At 37.0% G+C, this 17950-nt stretch overlaps 1 protein-coding gene across 1 annotated transcript in view; it reads left to right on the forward strand.

Moving 5' to 3' along the window:
• LOC129245392 (monocarboxylate transporter 14-like) overlaps positions 1 to 17950 on the forward strand; it is a 48526-nt gene that overhangs the window by 27328 nt on the left and 3248 nt on the right. Inside the window, exons 2-4 of the mRNA XM_054883518.1 lie at positions 8328 to 10224; positions 13664 to 13773; positions 16569 to 16750. Coding sequence (XP_054739493.1) covers positions 8557 to 10224; positions 13664 to 13773; positions 16569 to 16750 — 1960 coding nt within the window. The 5' untranslated portion in view covers positions 8328 to 8556. The remainder of the gene's footprint in view (positions 1 to 8327; positions 10225 to 13663; positions 13774 to 16568; positions 16751 to 17950) is intronic.

The raw sequence follows: 17950 nt of genomic DNA on the forward strand, positions 1-17950 counted from the left end.
CATTCAATATAAAACACTTTCCACGCATGATTTTTTTAGGTCTGGAAACAGATGGAAGCCACTAAGAGCCAAATCTGGTAAATGCAGTGAATGCTTCAACAAATCGAACTTTAATTCATGGATTTTAGCCACTGTAAAAATGCTCTTGCGGTTCGGTGCATTATCCTGATGAAAAAGAATTTTTTGAAGTGAAAACTTCTTTAGAATCGTTGGGAGTGATTTGAGAAAAAGTGAAACGAAAAAAGCGACACTCTTGGCTACGAATATTACATATAAACGTAGCGATGAACTAAATAACTTTTAGGCCAGCGCCGACAGCATGGCGCGATAGCCGAGCGGCTAGCAATGTGAGCTTCCGATCCAAAATTCTTGGTTCGAATCACAAGAAAAAAAAATTTTTTATACAGTTATTTTATTTTATTTTATGATATGTTTATGAGGAGCTTTTTTTCATGGCAGAAATACACTCGGTGTTTTGCCATTGCCTGCTGAGGGGTGAGCGCTATTAGAAAAATAGTTTTTCTTAATTTTGGTGTTTTCACCGAGATTCGAACTGACGTTCTCTCTGTGAATTCTGAATAGTAGTCACGCACCAACCCATTCGGCTACGGCGTTTGTTTAATTTTACTGATGCAAAAATGAGGGAAAATATTTGAATAAAGTTTGCTTACTGTTTACACATTTTCCAAAGGTGACGGAGAACCAAAAAAAAAAGTCGATTTTCAAACAAATACGAGTGCATATGTGTAATTGTGTTAGAGTTTCGGTCACGCCCCAGCAAAACCTGCGTGCATATGTGTTTGTAACATTCAAAAAAATGTAATTGTGTTAGAGTTTCGGTCACGCAGGTTTTGCTGGGGACGCTCATAATAGCAACCGCGTGTGTATTTTTATATTCGTAAATATTTTCATTTTTAAATATTTACCGCAATTATGCCGAAAAATAATGCAGAAAAGTTTCGTGAATATCGACAGAAAAAAAAATCAATAAATAGCATCACGGAATTCATTCACGAAAATTTAATAAAGTATACACCAGAAGTATCGCGGATACTTAGAAAAGATTACAATAAAGTTCCAATGATTTTAAGTGGCGATTTTAACGTAAATTTTGCATTGGACACAGCGGTTCCTTTAATTGACGTTCTCAATACAACATTCAATTTAAAAATGTGTAACAATCGCACTGAATCGACAACACGATCAAAAACAACCATTAACGCGGTATTTCAAAGATATGTTGACAACATCGAAACCAAAGCATTTGTATCATATTTTAGCTATCATAAGCCACTCGTATCATTTGTTGAAATTGAAAACATTGAGGATGAATAATAATAAAATGAAGAAAATAAAATATGAACTTTATAGCAATATTATAATGAACCTATAATTATCTTGCTCCTAATGCTGCTTTCGTCTTATTCTCTCTCAGTTTGTTTTACGGAAGGTTTCACTTCTATCGCGTCTAACCGTTAGACTGGTATTTTTTTTTCTTTCGCAAAGTGGATCTTTTTCACGATTTTTTTTCCTCCAGCTAGTCTAAAGGGTTACAATAATATTCAGAATTCATTCTTTTACCAGTTTACGAGTAATCCATAAACAAAATTCCTTTCGCATCCAACAAAACTGATGCTAACACCTTCTTAGCCGATAGCCGATTTCTGGGCACGAACTCGTTTCGGAGCCAAAGAACCAGATTCTCACCACTCTTTAGTCTCTTGTCTTGATTTAGGGTCTTGGCGATATACTCAAGTCTCATCCATAGTGATGAATCGACGCTTAAAGTTCACTTTATCCTTTCGAAAATGCCTTAAATTTTGCTCAGAAAGTCGCATTCGAATGTGTTTTTGTTCCATTCTTAGCGAAGGAGGCACACAGCTTTCTGAAAGCCAATACTTCAGTCCAAATATTGCTGACACTGCCCAATGTGATACTTAGCGGTTCTACTAAATCTCTCACAGTCACTTGAAGATGTTCTATTACGATTTCCTGCATTTTTTGTACGATTTCTGTTGTTGTTGCTTCTTTTGGACGTACTTGACGTGGATCGCCTTCAAAACTTGTACGACCAGGTTTAAATTCAGCAATCCATCTTTCTACTGCACTAATTGATGACGAAAAGTCCTTAAACACTTTCAACATTCGTTCATAAATTTCATTTGCTTTTAAACCTTTTTGTTTTTTATACTTGATTTTTCTCAATGTAGAAAAAAACTGTGACACGTCGATACGAAATGGCTTGTAAACAAAGAATGAATTGAGAGATTGAAATAAAACTTCACATACGTTCATATGAAGAGTGTACCAACATAACAAAAACAAGTTAGGCCAGTAGCAACGCCGAGCTCTTTTATCGAGCCGCAAAGCTTCTTAAAGAACCTAGAATTTTTATAATTCGTGTTTCCACAATTTAGTGCGCGCCACTTCGTTTTAATTAGTCTGGCTAATTTAAAAGTCATAAATCTTCAAATTAAAATATTAGCAAGTCATCAATGAATATTTATAGGCAAATAATTTCTCTTCCTTTTGTTCGTTTTGTTTATTTGATTTTTATTATGCAGCTGGTTGTCAAAATCGCGAATCTGAACACCGCAGATTTTCTCCGTGTAAAAAAATTGCATGGTTTTGTTATATAGCGGAAATGCGAAGAAAATATTATAAAAACTCAATAGAATTTTCTGCGCACCCATTTTTTTTTTAATTTTCATTCTCATTTTTTTTAATTCTCAGCAGGTTTCAGATTTTGATGAAAAGTTTTCCCATTTTTCTAATTATTTTTTAAAGTTGAAATTTTAATTTAAATGGTATTTTGTTAGATGAAAGCTATACTTTTATAAAAAAATAATTAACATTACAAAAAAACAGGAAAATAGCCAAACCTGTCAGGATGTTGACCTGCTATATTTTTCAAACAAGAAATATAAAAAAAGAATAAAACAAATAAAGGAAGCATTTCTACAATTGCATTGACTAGTAGGCACAAATTCGAAGCCCACCATTTCCAATAAACTATTACTATGATATTTGTACAAGGTGATCATTTAACCAATTTGGACGTGCGGACTTCAGGTGTGGAAAACTGCAAAAGGAACTCACATAAACAAAATTCAACGACAACAATCAAAAATCTTACGTATAATAAGAATGCCACACGAGTACACAAAGCTGATAGATATACAGGGTGACAAGAAATAAGTGTATACAACATTTTTTAATGAAAAAAATTTATCATTAATAGTAGCTCAAAACAAATCGTGAAGTTTTGATAGACAATGTTTGAGTAACATTATATTCAGCCAGTTTCGAAGTGACCACCTGTAGCACGAATACACGAGCTCAAACGTTTCAAAAAATTTTGTGCTATAGGCCGTAGTTCGTCTACCGTTATGCGATCCCACTCTCGACGCAACGCTTGCTTCAGGGACTCCAAAGTTTTGTGGCGTTTTGCACAGGTTCTTGCTTCCAAAATCGACCATACGCTGTAATCTAGCGGATTCAGATCCGGTGAGTAGGTAGCCATTCTTGGGAAGTAATGAAAGAGGGGAAATTGGCTTTGCATCACTCTTGAGATGTTTTTGCTCTGTGGGCGGATTTTGACGATGTTCAACAGTGGACGAAGGCCCAGGGGCTTCTGTAGACCAATTTCTGTCGTTTTGATGATTGTGAGCTTATTCAACGGTAAATAGCTTCTCATCCGTAAAGACGATTTTCTCCCAGCCCGTACCTGCGGCCCGACGTTGGAGCGAGCGACATCTTTCGAGTCTATAAGACTTTCTTTTTTTCATCCGTGAGCAGCTGGCATTTTTGTAGTTTATAAGGCTTAAGTCCAAATTCTTTTTTTGCTATAAAGCGAGCTGATTCACGATTGATGCCTGTCTCACGAGCAATTTTCCTCATCGAGACCATAGAATTTCGTTGAACTCTTTTTTTGATGATTTTTTGGTTATTGGAAGTGTTAGCAGTACATTTTCTTCCTCTTCCAGGACGGTCACCTTTATTACCATTGACATCGTTACACAAAGTATTTAAAAAGAGCTGGAACAGAAACGAATACTTTTTTTGTATAGGGTTTTTCAGTAAGAGCGCTTCAACTTTTGAACTTTTTTGAATAAAACACAAACGGTTTGACTTTTTAACAAATTTTTTTTTATTATCGAGTTTGAACATATACATTTAAGTATGAAATTCGATTTCTTTTGCATGACCACCGCGTGCACATTTTACGAAGTCCAATCGTTGAACCCAATTTTCGACCACTCTTTTGCATAAATCGGCCGAAATTCCAGCAATTTCGCGTTCAATATTGGCTCTGAGCTCACAAATCGTCGCCGGCTTGTTACTGTAGACCAATGACTTCACATAACCCCAAAACGGGACGGCTTGTTAAATGGACCGTAAAATGGCCGTAATGCTCTTAAAGTAGCAGCAACAGAACGATTATTTTCATAAAAAATTTGCACGATTTGCAATCGTTGCTCAAGTGTGTAGCGTTCCATGATGAAATATATACTAATGAAGTTTACAAATGACAAGCGAAAAATAAAAAATATTGCGTCGTTCGCCCTCCCTATCGGAAAAAAGTTGAAGCGCACCTATTGAAAAACCCTATACTTCAGAACACACACAACAATCACAAAATAAGAGCATTCCCTAAAAAAATTTTACATGCATCTAATTGCACAGAGAAGTTTGTATACAGTTATTTTTTGTCACCCTGTATATTGGGTTGGCAACTAAGTAGTTGCGGATTTTGTTTAGAAAATCAAAGACAAATTTTTCATGGAACTAAATAACTATATTCTGTAATGCATTACCCATTTTGATCAATGACCTTTTGCCATCTTTCAGGCAGCATCATAATCCCACGTTCATAAGACTTCTGGTTTTTATTAGCAAAAAACTGAAACAGGTACGACTTGACATCATCATCAATATCGAAATTTTTACCATTCAAGGAGTTTTGTAAAGATCGAAACAAAAAGGTATCAGATCGCGCAAGGTCAGAACTATATGGTGGATGTGGCAAAATATGCCAACCAAGCTCCAATAATTTTTACTGAGTGTCCAAAGATGTGTGTGGCCTTGCATTGTCATGATGGAATGCAATAATTTTTCAATTTGTCAATTCGGGCCGCTTTTCTCCAACTGCATTATTTAATTTCGTTAGTTGTTCAATGTAGACATCAGAATTGATCGTTCGGTTGGGTGGTAAGTGTTCAAAGTAGACAATTCCTTTGTAATCCCACCAAACTGATAACAAAACCTTCTTTAGATGAATAGAAGCTTTTGACGTTGTTTGAGTTGGTTCACCTGGTTCACGATTTTTTCTGCTTTCCATTTTTCATCACCAGTTATCAGTCGTTTTAAAAATAGATCATTTTCATTACGTTTCTTTAGGAAATCGCAGCTGTTAATGCGTTTCTTTCAGTTCGTGAGGAACCCATGTATCGAGTTTTTGAACATAGCCAAGTTGTTTTAAGTGATTTTCAATGCGTGTATATGATATATGAAGCCTCTCTGCAATCTCACGTGTTGTACTGCGATGATCCGAATCAAATATTGCTTTGATTAGGGCATCATAAACTTCAACTGGACGACCAGAGCGTTTTTCATCTTCGAGCGAAACATCAGCAGAACGAAATTGGGCAAACCATTTTTGGCACTGTCGTTCTTTTAAGGCTTTGTGACCATAAACAGCACATCACTTTTTATGAGCTTGCGATGCGGTTTTCCCTTTGCGGAAATAAACAAGCAAAATGTGACGAAAATGTTCCATTCGATTTTCCATTTTTCAACGAACGTCAAACGAAAACTACGCAACCGATCAAAACACTTTTTTTACTGATTGACAGCTGAATTGCCAACTATCAAATAAAAAAGTGTGTTTTACATTTGTACTACGTCTGCAAACCTAAAAATTCAACTGAAGTCATCTATGAGTGAAATCCGCAATTACCTAGTTGCCAACCCAACATGTATATATAATTTCCTTTAGCTCCTGTTGGAACGTACGGCCAGAGCACAAAAAATTATGTCATCCATAAAACGACCATCGGTCGACGAGGAAATAAAAACGCTATAAACCGGATATTTTAAAGAAACAAACCTGCAGAAAAACAAAGAAGTCAACACACTTCAAAACTTGAAAAAAAAACTATAATACAAGACCTTAAATTAAATTAAATAAAATCTAAAATAACTATTACGAGTAAAATGTAATTCCTGTCTATCTTAAACTGATTTTTAAAAAATGTACTTATTGTTAATATGTGAAATAATATGTATACTTAAAAGTGTTTTTAGAGGATCATTGAATTTGAAGAAGATTTTACTGAAATAATTTCAATGAAAAATTCGAATGCTTTTCTATGTGCTTTATTGCTTTTCAACCTACCTGTACATACGAGGACGGTTCAATAAGTACCCGTGTTTGATGACAGAGAGCGTACCTGAGGGAAGTTGGTGTTAGCATCGCGTGCTGTCATCTATCAAACGACGGCAAAATAAATTTCAGACTGATTGATGGGTTAGTTTGGATTTGGCAGCTATTCGAGTAAGACGAGTTTCGTGATTATTCGTCGTTCGATAATTCGCTTTTTGTTTTTGAATGAGAAAAAATCCGAGGAGTTAAAATCAAAGTTGGATGTTGTCTATGGGGACACTTTGCCGTTTATGACCACAGTTAGATATTGGTTCAACGAATTTAAACGTGGGCGAACATCCGATTTTGATGAGAAGCGACCAGGACGCTCGGCAGACGTGGTTACCGATGAAATCATTCAAAAAGTTCACGACATGGTTCTCGCTGATCTACGACCGAAAGTGCGTGAAGTAACAGAAGCCATAGGTGTGTCGAACGGAACGGCAATTAATATTTTACAGGATAAGTTGGCGATGAATAAATTGTCGGCCCGATGGGCTCGACGATGCTCATAAGCAACAACAAGCGGATGCAGCTGTTATTTTGAAAGCAGTGTTTGGAGCAAGCGAGATCCAAAGGAATTTTCGCGTCGATTGTCACTGTTGATGAAACCTGGATTCATCATTACACACCAGAAATTAAGCAACAATTAAAACAATGTATTTCTCCCGGTGAATCTGCTTCCAAGAAGGCGAAGACAGTCCCATCGACCGGAAAGGACATGGCGACGATGTTTTAGAATGCCAACGGCGTCATCCTCATGGATTTTTTTAGAAAATGGAAGAACGATCACTGGACTATACTACAGTGAATTATTGGACCACTTTCACAAAAAATTGAAGCAGACACGGCCGCACTTGGCGAAAAAGAAGGTGTTGTTTTACCACTATAACGCACCAGCACATTCATCCGGAGTTGTCGCCGCCAAACTGCATGAAATGCGTTATGAATTGCTGCCACACCTCCCGTATTCACCCGATCTGGCTCCCTGTGACAGTTGCTTGTTCCCTAACATGAAAAAATGGCTCGCGGGAAAAAAAATTATTTCAAACAAGGAAGTCATCACCGAGGCAGAGGCGTATTTTGGAGAGCTCGACAAATCCTATTTTTTGGAGCGGTTAAAAAATGGCCGGAGCGTTAGGAGAAGTGTATCTATCTAACAGGGGGGACTATGTTGAAAAATAAAAAAAATGTTTGAAAAAATGGTGTCTTCATTTCTAACACGAATACTTATTGAATCCCCTCATACACTTTTATTCTATTATTCCATCTATTCTGTCTTTTAATCGGCAGAAATACTCACACGTTTCTCACATCTGCATTACATTTTCAATCCATTTCTTATCTCTCGCTTAGTTCAAAGTTTCACTCACTAGTTTCCTATCTGTAAATAGGCGCCTTATCATTATTATATTTGTACATAATTAACATAAACCATTCAGTTCAAAAATGTTGTTAAATATAAATCGGCCTATTACAGCAACTCAAAGCTCAGGCAATCTAGTCTTACTCAACTCTCACTTCTACAAAGGCTAATCCTAAGAAATTCCGAAATGTAAAGTTTCAATTCCGGCTATATTATCAATTAATGATTCTTGTTCTTCTTCACTGGCGCGATAACCGCTTAAGCGTTTTTGGGCGAATATCAATTAATCCTAAGTGGAACTAAATTTAAAGTGGAAAGTCTTGCGCATTTTAAGCGTGGCAACAGGAAACAAATCGCGATGCGATTAGAATGGAAATGAAAGATTTTTGGTTTTAAAGATATTTTTATGCCAAATTTTCTGTCTATGAAATCCAAAGAAATTATTATTAATTATTTAAATAATTTTTTATATAAATTATAGTCATTTGTTCCTTATCAAATATATTCTTCTCATAAAGCAACTCAATTCCTTTTCAGAAAGTCGCAAGCTGAGCCTTGACCTATAACATCAGCAGAAAAACTGCGGCTGCCTTGAATGCGTACAGACGCAAAGGAACATCATCAACCTCGCAGCATCATTCATCATTGTGGAGCACCATTTTTATACGATCCGAAAATAATAAGCCCGATGTGCTTTTGACAATCGTTTTAGTTTTTTATATCTCCCGAAAACAGCAAATTTTTTTCATTACTCAAAGCTCCCAAAATGGCTGCGAATCAAACAAACACCGGCAGCCAATTGTCGCTGAAGCCTGCGCACACAACAATACAACTAAATAAACCCGTTAAACACGATTTCTTCCCCGAGGTTAAATTCTCCGACTTGCCAGTAAACGGCGATCACCTTCTGAAAAACTGTCTCATCACGATCGAAGATGGCAATGGTGGGGACCAACTCACCAAAAAGGCGCCTGAAATTATAGCGAATAAAGTCGTGAAAAAGCAGAAAAGTTTGATTTTAAACGAATCGCATGATTCAATGGATTCGAGTTCTACAGATAAAAAGAAACCGGAGATACCTGATGGTGGCTACGGTTACGTTATAGTGGTGACCTCACTTGTAATCTCACTCATTACCGATGGCTTGGGTTTTTCATTCGGTCTACTTAATTCGGAATTATTGGATTATTTTGGTGAGTCACCATCGAAGACAGCCTGGATTAGCTCGCTGTTCTTTTCAGTGCCCTTACTAATGGGGCCCATCTGGTCTAATTTGGTTGATAAGTATGGCTGTCGTAAGATGACCATATTTGGCGGCTTACTATCCTCCATTGGATTTGGTCTTTCGTCACTTTGTAATTCGGTGGAAATGCTAATGTTGACTTTCGGCATCATTTCTGGCCTAGGACTGGGTATTGGTTATGTCACATTGGTGGTATCAATCGCGTTCTGGTTCGATAAGAAACGCACATTCGCCACCGGTATTGCTGCATCGGGCAGTGGCATTGGTACCCTCTTGTATGCACCGCTGACGCAGTCGCTAATCGACAGCTATGGCTGGAGAAGTGCCACACTCATTCTCGCTGGCACTATACTAAATATTTGCATCTGTGGGGTATTTATGCGCGATCCCGATTGGCTGAAAGAGGAAAAACGTCTGGAAAATCGTTCGCAAAGTGTAACGACGTATTCCAATTCGAGCGTTTGTACTGAAGAAATCAAGAAAGAAGAGGATACCAAGAAACTTATTCTTAACAAATTAGGGTCTAAAACCAGCACAGCAGTTAATCAGCAAATAAACGACCCACATAAGTTCTATATAAAACCCTTCCGTAGTGAAATATTCTTACCAACCTTTTCGGGTTCTCAGGATTTAGGCAGCATATACGACTTCAAGAGTTTTGCCAAGCGCTCGCTACGACACAATATCGAAATTGACCAACTTTCACGTGATAATTCACACTTGACGTCTCCCGCTGATGCTAACCCCACGGCGGACATTATAGCCGCTCGCAATGGCACGATAAGAGACGATATTACCGAAAAGGCGGACGATGAGACGACCATATCTTTTGTGCCTCTAATCCCGCACGATGTGCGATGCAGTTCCACTTCCTTTATGTCACTTAAAAGTAATATACCTACAGTAATAGAGGAAAATTGCGAAATGAATGAGTCAGCCAAGTGGACATATGACGACAGTATTATCGGCATTCGTCAGCTTTCCAAATCAAAGAAGCCCACCTCCCGCACAAATTTACAACGCAACACATTAACGCGGCATTCTAATTTCCCGATGAATATACGATTGTATCGCAATCCAATGCATTATCATGTTCCAATGTTAAACACCCATCGCCATCGGCCACGCGCATACTCGTGTCCCATCATCTACAGAAACTCCATGACGCCGATCGCAAAGAAGCAGGAAGATGTAAGTATATGGAAAACTTGAGTGAATTTAATTAATATGTATCTATAAGTGAAGATGTGCGAGTATACCTGAGCCATCTTACGAAAAAGTCTTGTTACTCTAATTTAGGTTAAATTATGGTGGTAGTCGGTCTGTACGACCAACTCACTTAGTCCTTACAGGTCCGTTGTGATACCACTGTGCGACACGGGAACGTCATTTAATTTTCCTCGTGAAACCATTTTGTGGCTCTCATCAAGCGTAGGATTCGTCCAATCCCTACGCCGCACAGTTCCGTAAGATAATTGAAAAAGTAGAAAACCTGCTCTGACTTTAGCTGTGCCTGCAATTACACATATTGGTATTTCTTGCTCGGACTTGCGAATCTGAGCATTTCCAATTGGTAGTCACGCACCACCCATTCGGCTACGGCGACCGCTAGCGATTTCGATTTAGCGAAGCCAAAATACGAAAATTACAAAATATAAATCATTTGCTAATCTATTACGATTACGAATTATCGAGAGTCCACTGTATGTGTAAATGTTAAATACGTTATTAAAAAAATATTGGGAATGCTGAACTTTTAAAAATTTAATCATAAAACATTTGGAGTATTTCAAATTTTTCAACTCTAAATTTTTTATGATTAGAGATCGACTGAACTTCGGCTTGGTTCGGCAATGGTTTTACGGTGACTTATATATGTAAACTTATATATTAAAATATCCTGGGTTCTAGTGGGTAGGTAGGTATAGTGGTTGTCAATTGACATACCTAAGCCTGTTGTAGGCCCATTGTGATACCAGCAGGGCTGTCCTCTCTCCTCACTCTACATTCTCCTCATTGCACCAACCTGTGGCTTTAATGGATCTAACAAGGCTCGTTATTTTTAAATTGGCTACTTCTGCCAAGTTATTCAAGGAACTTTTTCCTAAAATATTGAACCTACTTCTATCCAGAGCCATACACCCGCATAGAAAGTGTTCTATAGTCTCTTCTTCATCAATGTCGCTTCAGCAATAGTCGTTTTAAGGAGCTCCCAATCTGCTACTTGCATGCCTGCCAATCAGACAGAGACCTGTTAGAACCCCAAGAAGATTTGTCATGTCCTTCCTATACAGTTGCAACAGTCGGTTTGTGCAACCCATGTATGTTCTATTCTCATCCTACTTGTTATACAGGTCAGGGACTGAGTTCATAGCCCGTTGGCTGCTCTGATAGTGTGTTTGTCTATAAGCATCTTACAAGTTGCTAAAGGTATAGGTATGTTGTTCGCTTTGTCTGATTGGATCGGTAATGTGTTACCCAATCTCGTTAGTTCATCTGCTTTCCAGTCGCCTGCTATGTCGCTGTGACCCGGCATCCAGAGAAGGTTTATTGTAAAGTACTGTGATAGTTCTGTCAAAATGTCGATACATTCTTTTACTGTTTTCGAGTTAATATTAGGTGATTGAAATACTTTCAGGGCCGATTGGCTATCTGAATATTTATTTATTTCTCTTGTGGTGAGAACACTTTTCTTTAAGGACTTCCCTGATAGCCAGGATTTCTGTTTGAAATACACTACAGTGATCCGGTAGCCGGAATGAAATGTTGGCACTCATTTCCTTGGAACCATTCATTTAGCTTGGAACCATCAGTAAAGATACTGATTCCACATCTATTGTCCATTAGGACCTTTGTCCCAATATTCTCTCGTTGTGAAAGTTTCGGTAAAGGATGTATTTCTCTGCTGAGTTACAAAAGTCGTTTGATGTAAGAAGGGGTATTCATCTAGTATTATTGCGTGACCCTTCCTGTTAGTGGCGTAGTGCCATGGGCGTAGTCTTTAGTGCCCCGCTTATGCAGAGACTAGCACCTATTTGAATACTTTCTGAGCGTTTTACTGTTGTTCTTTTCTCACGTGTTGGCCACCAAACTAAGACACCATATGTCATGATAGGCCTTACCACTGCTGTATATAGCCAGCGTACTATTTTTGTGGTTAAGCCCCATTTTGCTCCCACAATTCTTTTGCATGTATAGAGTGCTGTGGCTGCTTTGTTTACTCTTTCATTAATCGTTTGTTTCCACGAAAGCTTCCTATCTAATACTAGTCCTAAGTAGCTTGCTTCTTCCCCGATTGACAGTGGGATTCCCCCAAAGGTAGGGGGCTTAGAACAGGTATCCTGTGTTTTCTGGTGAACATGATTAGTTCTGTTTTGTTGGCATTTACCCCAAGACCACTCGATACAGCACACCGGCTTACATCTTTCAAATAATTTTGCATTATATTGCAGAGGATATCTGGAATTGTTCCTCTTATTAGTATTGCAACATCATCTGCATAGGCCACTACGTGTATCCTCCTCTCCTCTAGTTTCTTTAACAATCAATTCATTGCCAGTATCCACGGCAGAGGAGAAAGTACACCGCCCTGATGTGTATCCCTCCTGACGGATCTGCGTAACGTCGAGAAACCCAACGTCGAAATTAAAAACCTGCCTAATAAAAACTGTTCCATAAATTGCACAAGTCTCTCGGCGACACCCAAATCAGCCATCGCACTTGTTATGAACTTCGATTGTTCCGCGTTGTTGAAAGCGCCCTCTATGTCTAAGAAAGCTTTTTATTCTCTTTTGATTTCTCTATCTCTGTAACTAGTGGATTTAGTGCTGTCTCTGTGGATTTACCTTTAGAGTATGCATGATCGCGAGATCACGAGTAGCGACGGTGTCAAGCTTTCCAAAGGTGTCTACTAATCGCTCTAATGTCTTTAATAGAAATGAGGAAAGGCTAATAGGTCTGAAGTCTTTAGGTGTCGTATGCTTCAAAACTATTTTTCGGTCTCTATCAGATATTTCTTAATCGTTTGGCAAGTTATTCTCTTTCTTGCCTCGTACAAGAAAGTTTTAGAAAATTGTTTATTCAATTTCTTTTTTTATTTCGGTATAAATGACTTCTATGCGTAGTTCTCTTCGTAATTATTTTGGACAAACGAAATTTCTTACACATTTGGTGGACGGTATAAAGGAGTGTCAAACAGTGAAAGCATTTTCGGGCAAAAGAATGTCGAAAAACGGCGCGTTAAATGATGAACCCTAACCTTTTTTTGTTTGAATCTTTTTTTTAATCTCACACTTTGTTTTAATTTAATTAGTAATTTGCTTTATAGTAACTGCATGCAAACATAGACGCCTTGCTGTGGCTCCATTACCTCTGATTAGCATTCCCCCCCCCCCCCCCCCCCCCCCCCCCCCAAGGGTTAGTATTTTATTTTCATGGCGTTGCACTTTAAAAGTTGTGTAGTTCGGCATATAAAACATATTTATTCAGATTTAAAAAGCCGTGATAACAATTACAACAGTGTCATAAGGTGATTCAAATCATAAACTAATAAATGCATAAAAGTTGAAATTATTTTCTATTGACTTTCGTATTTTCTCTAACCTGTTTCATTTGGTTCATATCATTTCAGAGCTGGTACGGAGGAATCGTTGACACAATGAAGGCGGTGTTTGACTTCTCATTGTTCTCGGATATGAAATTTACGTTATTTAATATATCAACATTGTTTTTGTTCATGTGGTAAGTAGTGGGCTTGTGTGTGTGTACATCCATACACTTTCTTGTTAGGAAGTTTTTTATATGGAAGAAAATACTCAGCATCTTATGAAAAAAAAAATGTCAGAAATGAACGGAGTTTTTTAATATTGGCACTTTTCATACTGAAAATAAATGAAATATAAAAATGCATACCTAAAAAGTTTCTAAAAATTTTGACTACAAAAATTAAAGTTTTGTTGACTATAAAATTTTTGTCGAATTTTGTACAAAGTTTGACACTGAGATTTATAAGGTTTTTGTAAAACAATTTTTATGAAAAATTAACAAACAAAAATTTAGCATAAACATGTTTATTTATTTTCTTTATTTATGGGGTTAGGGGCAGTCAGAGGTCCGAAAAAATTATGATTTTCAATAATTTTTTTTTTTTTGCTAGTCAATTGCTTTATTTTCCAAAAATAAAAACATAGCATTAATACATCATGTTTCGACTTGACTTTAGCAAAATTTCAATAAAAAAAATTAATAATTGTAAAAGTTATCGCTGTTTGTGTGGAGCCCGTTTTTCCAGAAGTCCCTTGCGGTGATCATCACAAGTCCTTGGGGATTCATCTAAAATCAATCGGGCAAGAGAAATTAGTTTCATTAATAGATAATCTTGTGCCTGATCGAAGCTTTTTTTTAAATTTACAATATGGCGGCTTCAATAAATATTTTTCAGATTTTCGAGAAAAAACCCGAAAATTAATAGTTTGAAAAAAAAAATCGAAATGTTTGAAAAAAATCCTTCGATCAGGCACGAGTTTTTTATGTTTTTCAAAAGTCGTATACATTTTATTGAAATCCATCAAGCGGCTACCGGCACCAAGTTACAGTGATCACCGGTTCAAAATACATAGTTTTGAGGAAAACCTCATTTAAAGTTTTGCTATCGATTTATGTAGAGTTATACGAATTATTTAATTACTTAGGGTTTAGCGCTAAAAAAAACACTTTTTTTTTGAATTTTTTACAGAAATATGGCTTAAGATACTTTAATAAAATCAGTTGCATGTTATTGTACATCTTTTCAATAAGTTTTTAAAAAATATTAATAATAAAATATTGACAAATGAGCCCATGGCAGAGTTTTTTTGGAGATATGTTTTTCGAGAGGTGCTCTGCGGTGCCAATCGGCATTCGTCGTAGAATCATCTGAAACTAAAAAAGTCGAATTTTTCAGTTAAAGTATGACGTAATGCTCCCCCCTACATTAATAAAATTTTTTTTTTTTCATTTTTGTAGTTTTGGTGGCAAAAAAACGTAAAAAGAGCATTTTTGGCGAAAAATTTCGCCATATTTGTAAGTGAAAAACAACCTTAAAAACCTTTTGGATTCCGACTGTGAATGGCAAATGGTTTTTATGAGTAGCTCTTTCATGGCCAAAATACACTCGACAGTTGGCCATTGCCTGCCGAAGGGCGACCTCTATTTGAAAATTCAGTTTTATAGGTCATTAAATTTTAGTATAAGAAAGTGCAAGTTCAAAGTCTCTAAAAACCCCGCTGATAAAACTGCATACCAAAAAAAAAACTGTCTAGTAATTTAAACTAAGAGCCATAGAATTGGGAAGAAAAGTTTGTAGAATTTTTCCAATCTTTACAGAAAATTTTAAATTTGGATTCATACTGTTTTTGTTAGACAAAAAAAACTTTTATAAAACAATAATGAACAGTAAAAAAAATTAAAAATTGTCGGAATTTTATAAAAGATATATTTAAGTATGTACAAAACTACGGTTCGCAATTACTCAATAAGGCGTGTAGTCAGTCTTCATCGTTGTCGAGTATAGCCTGACATCTTCTCGGCATGCTTTGAAACTTTTCTGCGTAGCTCGTCGACAAAGAGGACCAGATTTTGCGAACTTGACACCAGAGTTGCTTTAAATCATGGACTGGCCTTCCGGCAAGATACGTTTTCATAATTCCCCACACATTTTCAATCGGGTTGGCGTCTAGTGACTGGGAAGGCCAGTCCAATACTGTGACGCCATTTTCTTGTTTTGTTGTTTCTCAATGTGTTTTTCTGAGAACAGTGGTCCCGATGATGTGGGACGGTAGGATACGTTCGCCCCCTTCAGCCGACGTTCAATGGTTTTGATACTCACATCTATTCCCTTTTTAGCAAGAACTGATCGTATTTTTCATTCATCATCAACATTTTTGTACACCTTACACCGCTGATTCCACATCACAACAAACTTTTTTGATTCTTTAATCACTTTTGCAACCGCGGCATAAGATAATTTCGGCCCTTTCGAACGCGAGCATAAAAATACGGCCTCAAAACGCTTCGCGTACTTCTCACTCACTTTTGTGTGGTTGCGTTTACGGGAAGTTTCGAACGACACTAACCTGAGTTAGCACTTGCGTCGTAGCCCTTGAGTGGGACTATTATACAGCATAAAGCAGAACGAAATATATCTCGAAGTTACAAGAAAAAACCCGGTTATTTTCTTCTGACACAGACTGTATGCAGTATTGACCAACACTAAAGCACCCTTCATAGAATTTTAAATGAATCCAAATGTTTGTTTTATCGCATTTATTTAACTGAATTGTTCATTTTACAACTTGCCACTGTTACAATTCTAGTCGCTCTCGAAGTAGTTGAATTTGTCCATCAAATTTAGAATCTCTACTCAGTAGTTTGGCTTTTCACTGCAAGTTATATGCTAAATATGTATGTTTGTATTAATGTCTACTTTCATTTTCATATTCACATTAATACACAAATTTCATGGCATTTAAAAATAAACTATAATATTTTTCTCACAGGTTCACAATTCCATACCTTTACCTGCCTGAGTACCTGAAAATTCACGGTTATGAAACGGGAGAGAGTGCACACGTGATTTCGGTCATTGGTATTGCGCAAACCATTGGCATGATCGGCCTAGGCTATGTTGGCGATCGTCCGTGGATGAATATTAATATCTGCTATTCGGCGTGTATGGTGGGTGAGTACCAAAAAAGGGAATACTTATGTCCCAAACACAGTTTATCTATCATAAAAAGTAAAGATCTTGTAAGATCTACATACGCTTGAGTATACACTGCGCACTTTATTTTGAGGTAAAAAAAAGATGAAATATAGGTACTTATAAAGGGTGATTTTTTAGCTATTATCTTTTTAAACAGTTGGTTTAAACAGCTGACGCACGTTTCGTGTTTTGTTTCACTGTTAAACATCTTCAGTTTGGTCTATAATTTAACCATTCCAAAAGAACAACGCTTGCAAATCATTGAATTTTATTATAAAAATGTGAGTTCTGTTCAGAAAGTTTAAGTTGGCCGAAGATCCACTTTTTTATCGAAAAATTGTGTCCAGCGACGAAGCTCATTTTTGGATCAATGGGTACGTAAATATACAGAATTCTCGATTTTAGAGTGAAGATCAGACAGAAGAATTGCAAGTGCTACCAATGTTTCCAGAAAAGGTCACAGTTTGGTGCGGTTTATGGGCTAGAGGTATCATTGGACCGTACTTCTTCAAAGATGCTGCGAATCGTAACGTAACTGTGAATGGTGAGCGCTAACGTGAAATGATATCCTACTTTTTTTTGCCCAAAATACAAGAGCTTGACTTGTATGACATGTGGATTCAACAAGACGGTGCCACATGCCACACAGCACGCGTAACAATGGACTTGTTGAGAAGCGAGTTCGGTGAACATTTTACTTCACGTTCGGGACCTATCAATTGGCCACCCAGATCGTGCGATATAACGCCTTTAGATTATATTTTGTGGGGCTAGGTTAAAGCTCATGTCTATTCAGACAAGCCTGCTTCAATTAACGCATTGGAAGACAACATTAAAGCATTTATATGTGAGATACCGGCCGAAACATTGGAAAGAGTATGCCAAAATTGGACTAAGCGGATGGACCATTTGAAGCGCAGTCGCGGTCAACATTTGCATGAAATAATCTTCAAACATTAAATTATATAGACTGTACTATCGGTTTAAATAAAAATGTCATGCATTTTTCTGAATTTTACGTGTGTTTTTTTGAAAAACTTTCCTATAGCTCTTAAAAAATCACCCTTTACATATATATATGTATATATATTGTAGAATATATATGTATATATAGACCACTCACTTAGTGTTATAAACATAAAAAAATATCCAAAACCAAACTCAGAACATTTTTAC

Source organism: Anastrepha obliqua, chromosome 4 (assembly GCF_027943255.1).
Source record: "Anastrepha obliqua isolate idAnaObli1 chromosome 4, idAnaObli1_1.0, whole genome shotgun sequence".
NCBI lineage: Eukaryota > Metazoa > Arthropoda > Insecta > Diptera > Tephritidae > Anastrepha > Anastrepha obliqua.